The 5,077-nt window shown below is 45.5% G+C and overlaps 2 protein-coding genes across 6 annotated transcripts in view; one reads left to right on the top strand and one right to left on the bottom strand.

The window, feature by feature from the left end:
* METTL9 (methyltransferase like 9) overlaps positions 1–5,077 on the bottom strand; it is a 60,020-nt gene that overhangs the window by 7,582 nt on the left and 47,361 nt on the right. The gene's annotated exons all lie outside the window — the stretch shown is intronic.
* Positions 1–5,077, top strand: part of IGSF6 (immunoglobulin superfamily, member 6) — an 11,969-nt gene that overhangs the window by 2,198 nt on the left and 4,694 nt on the right. The window contains exon 2 of the mRNA XM_011931920.1: positions 2,979–3,338. Coding sequence (XP_011787310.1) covers positions 2,979–3,338 — 360 coding nt within the window. The remainder of the gene's footprint in view (positions 1–2,978; positions 3,339–5,077) is intronic.

Here is a 5,077-nt window from a genome sequence, read left to right as displayed (position 1 = left end):
TAAGATTTTGGGCCCCAGAGTTCTGCAATTTCACACTGATATTCCTCTATGTGGGCCTAACTTTTTTTTTTTTTTTTTTGAGACAAGAGTCTCACTCTTTCACCCAGGCTGGAGTGCAGTGGCACAATCTTGGCTCACTGCAACCTCTGACTCCCACATTCAAGCGATTCTTCTGCTTCAGCCTCCCAAGTAGCTGGGATTACAGGCATCCACCATCACACCTGGCTAATTTTTTGTATTTTTAGTAAAGACAGGGTTTTACCATGTTGGCCAGGCTAGTCTCGAACTCCTGACCTCAGGTGATCTGCCCACCTCAGCATCCCAAAGCGCTAGGATTACAGGCGTGAGCCACCACGCCCAGCCTCTATTTCTTTTATAGAGACAGGGTCTCACAATGTTGCCCAGGCTGGAGTGCAGTAGTGCCATCACAGCTCACTTGCAGCCTGGAATTCCTGGGCTCAATCAGCCTCCCATCACAGCCTCCTGAGTAGCGGTGACTAATGGCCACACATGCCTGACTCTTTAGCTTCCCTTTTAGAAACACTACCTGATTTGGAAGGCTGAGGCGAGTGGATTGCTTGAGCCCAGGAGTTTAAGACCAGGCTGGCCAACATCGCAAAACCCTGTCTCTACCAAAAATAAAAAAATTATCCAGGCGTGGTGGTGCACACCTGTAGTCTCAGCTACTCCAGAGGCTGCGGTAAGAGGATTGCTTGAGCCCAGGAGACAAAGGCTACAGTAAGCCGAGATCACACCACTGCATTCCAGTTTGGGCAACACAGTGGGACCCTATCACAAACATAAAAATGTGTAAATAATGGAATCGTCCACTTTTTAAAAATAATTTTATAAATAAAAATAAAAACATTATCTGAAAGATGACTTGAGACTGAGACAGTGATTAACCTTGCTAAGTTTTGGCAGACCCAATTCCATTTTAAATTTCCACTCAGAATATACTATACAACGTTTCACTGTACTTGTATGGTGCTTGAGTCTGGGCAGGAGACATGAGGTTGTATTTATCAGACTTGAAAGGGGATCCAATCCCCTTGGCTGGAGATGGGGCTGAGCTGGGCCTCCCGCAGACACAAGGCTCTGAGAAGCTTGCAGGCCTCCTCCAGATGACTGCACCCTCTTGTCTGGTTTGCATTTATCAGGTCACCACAGAGCTCCCAGCTCATCTCACATCGCGCAAATACTAAAATATAACATGATGAGAAGAAATGCAGGCGCAGAGGCTCACACTTGTAATCCCAGCACTTTGGAAGGCTGAGGCAAGTGGGTCGCTTGAGTTTAGAGGTTCAAGACCAGCCTGGGCAACAAGGCGAGACCCGTCTCTACAAAAAATACAAAAATTAGCTGGCCACAGTGCTGCATGCCTGTAGTCCCAGCTACTTTCGAGAAGCTAAGGCAGGAGGTCAGGGTTGCAGTGAGCCATGATTGCGCCACTGCAATCCAGCCTGGGAGAAAGAGACTCTGTCTAAAAACAATAACAAAAACAAAAACACATGGTGAGGAGAGACTCACATCACAAACGCCATGATTCTAACTTTAATTCCTCTGCTGTTATGAATGGGGATCCATAAGAGAAACGGTAACAGAAAAAATGCCCCGTCTGAAAATTAAGCAGCAGACCACTTGGATGACTTTTCAATTTCATTTACAGTAGCAAAGGACAAACTCACACAAATAGGACCATTTGGGAACATATGACCAGGCGGAAGTCAGACCAAAAACTTGACAAATTCCAATTTGTCTCAACCAACACTATTTTACCTATGGCCTCCCCTGTCGCAAGAAGGGTTTAGGGTGGGTCTTTCCATTTGTGCACTCCAGTGGCTTTCCAGCTTCACAGGCCCGGGATATGAAGGCCAAGGTGGGGGACTCAATCCTCGTAACTTGGAAGAGCACCGCATGGTGGACAGTGCACTGGACTGGGTGACTCATCCCAGCTTTGTGAACACCTCGTGGATAGACATCCACAACCATCTCTCAAACAGCCATCTGACACTGTGGAAACAGTAGCAGTGGCAGCTGCAGCAGCAATCGCTCCCTTGTATTTACTACTTACTATAGCTTAGGCAGGTAAACACTTCCTAGGCATCGTCCTGAACGTCACACTAACTGCATGAGGTCAACAATACTATCCTCATTTGCTAATGAGGAAACTGAGATACTGAGATTATAATGCTGGGAACAGGCAGAGCTAGGATCTGAACTCAAGTCTGTGCTCTTTATCACAATACTGTTAATTAAGTAAGATAAATGCTACAAGGGCCTACAACACAGCACACACGCCAGGAAGAAACCAAATCTGCTTAGCCATGGCCTGGCGAGCTCATTTGGTCCCTGCTCAGTAATCAAAGACATGGTAGGCTAGCCAGGGCTGCATTTCCACAGGTGTACATCTTGCCTTTTATCATGTTTCCCAAAGGGACACGGGGTTCACAAAGGAACAATTGTGAATGGCCATGAATTCCTGGCGATCTCAACTCCCACAAAGCACAAACATCGCTGCTGTTCATGGGCTCCATCAGTGGCAGCAGCGTTTGTCTGGGGACACAGGTTACCACACTGAGCACAGCACTCTGGGGAGGCCAAGGTGTGGACAAGAAGGTGGGCTGGGAGATTAAGTGACTGGATCGAAGGAAAACTTGTAAGGAGCAAGAGTCACAGACAGATCCCAAACTCTCCAATACAGTGCCACCTCTGTGCAGGGCTCTGTTCCCCTGAAGCCTCTCTAGGGCTGGACTTAAGTCAACAGACATCATGTGACCCAGCAGGTCAAGGTCAAAAAACAGGAGTTGGGACAAGTGTGGACCACTGGTGTCTGTTTTTAGTCTTATTTATATTGGGATTAAGGTAAGAAAAATAACAGAATGGCTGGGTTTCCTACCTCAAAAATATAAGTAAAATAAAAGCGCAGACAGTGAGGTGACAGGCCCATTAACCCACTCATCTGCTTCCTCCCTCAGGTGCTGTGGGCGCCTGTACTGTCTCTGTCACACAACCATGGTACCTAGAAGTGGACTACACTCACAAGGCCGTCACCATAAAGTGTACCTTCTCCGCAACCGGATGCCCTTCTGAGCAACCAACACGCCTGTGGTTTCGCTACGGCGCTCAACAGCCTGAGAACCTGTGCTTGGATGGGTGCAAAAGTGAGGCAGACAAGTTCACAGTGAGGGAAGCCTTCATAGAAAACCAAGTTTCCCTCACTGTAAACAGAGTGACTGCAAACGACAGTGCAATTTACATCTGTGGAATAGCATTCCCCGGTGTGCGGGAAGCAAGAGCTAAGCAGACGGGAGGAGGGACCACACTGGTGGTAAGAGGTCAGTCAGCGAGGCTTTATTTCAGTGCATCACTGCATCTTGTTCAGGCCTGTAAAACCATTACCTCACTCACATGCAGAAATCAGGAGATAAATTTGCTATGTTAATACCCTAGCCAGTGAAGGGTGTGATCTGAGGACAAGTCACCATGAGGTTTGGACTAAAGAACTACTCCAACTGGCTGGGTGTGGTGGTTCACACCTGTAATCCCAGCACTTTGGGAGGCTGAGGCGGGCAAAAATCACTTGAGGTCAGGAGTTCAAGACCAGCCTGGTCAACATGGTAAAACCCCATCTCTACTCAAAATACAAAAATTAGCCGAGTGTGGTGGCATGTACCTGTAGTCCCAGCTACTTGGGAGGCTGAGGCAGGAGAATCGCTTGTAACCCAGGAGGCGAAGGCTGCAGTGAGCCGAGATCACACTACTGCACTCCAGCCTGGGCGACAGAGCAAGACTCTGTCTCAGAAAAACAAAACCAAAGAACTACTCCAATCTATCTCGAACATCCACTAACACAAAGTCAGCGATTTGCTGGGTGCTCTATTCTCTCTCCATAGTGGCAGCTAACCAGCCATGTTCATACCTTTTGTATATCACAGTGATTTAGTGTAAAGTACCATGTCCAAAGGGAAGCTTGTGGTGAGTAACTATCAGCTTTCTCAGCAACTAGTCTGGTAATGCACCACCTAGAACAAAGCACTAGAGAAGTGTAGAAGATCAATAAATTGGACCCAGAGAAACTATGCAACATGGAAAATAATCACAGATTGGGAGGGAAGCTACTAAGGGATCCCTGACCCTTCCCATTCCGCCTGGTCATCAGTGAACGGAAAATGATGATTCTCACTTCCTGAGATTTCATAAAACCCGTGACAATTCCTCACCCGAGCAAGGACATCAAACATAGCTAAATCCTATCAGTAATTTCACCAAGTCATTCCCCTGAGTAGACTGAGATTAAGAAATTTCCAAGAAAAAAAAAAAAAGGGAATTTCAGAGAAAAAGCTTTACATGATTCTGAAAGAAAAAAGAGAACAGCAGCAACTCCTCACCTTGCTGGGGTCTCTTCCCTTAGGAAGGACCCTGGTACGATGAGCACTGAGATTGTTAAAGCATGAACTCAAAATCGACCAGCCCTTTGATTTCAAAATAGGACTCTGAGGAAGGGAGATCATCCAGTATTACAATCCCTGCTTTAAACTACTAGGGTTCTAACGGGCTTTTGATATTCAAATGTCATTTAACCTTAGTTTATTCTCATCTGTCAGCTAAATTATAAACAAGTTAAGGCACATAAAGCATTTTTAATAGTGCCTGACATATGGCAAATAATAAATGTTAGCTACTGATAAGAAAACACACACAGCTTTAGAGATTGGTATGTCTCACTGCATTAGCCTTCGAAAAACATGTTAGTCAAAAGGAAAAATGGCTTGTAAAAAGATGAAGATCTCAAAACTGCAAGGCTTATATAAAGTGAAGTGAAAGTGAAAGGCAGAATTGAAAGTGTTAAGGCAGACATGGCAACTTCCTGTCTTTTCTACAGAGCTCTTCATTTAGCACTGAAGCTTTTTTATTCAAGTTATATAGATGTGGTTAATTTGTTAGTTTCAAAATAAAAATGCATGCTGCATAAATTGCATTCACAGGATAAGCATCTGTGGGATTTTTTTTTTTTTTTTTTTTAAGACAAGAGTCTTGCTCAGTCGCCCAGGCTGGACTGCAGTGGCATGATCTC

This window comes from Colobus angolensis, unplaced genomic scaffold (genome assembly GCF_000951035.1).
Source record: "Colobus angolensis palliatus isolate OR3802 unplaced genomic scaffold, Cang.pa_1.0 Scaffold92, whole genome shotgun sequence".
In the NCBI taxonomy this organism is placed as follows: Eukaryota; Metazoa; Chordata; class Mammalia; order Primates; family Cercopithecidae; genus Colobus; species Colobus angolensis.
The sequence above is the reverse complement of the archived record's forward strand: the minus strand, read 5'-3'. Positions and strand labels throughout refer to the sequence as shown.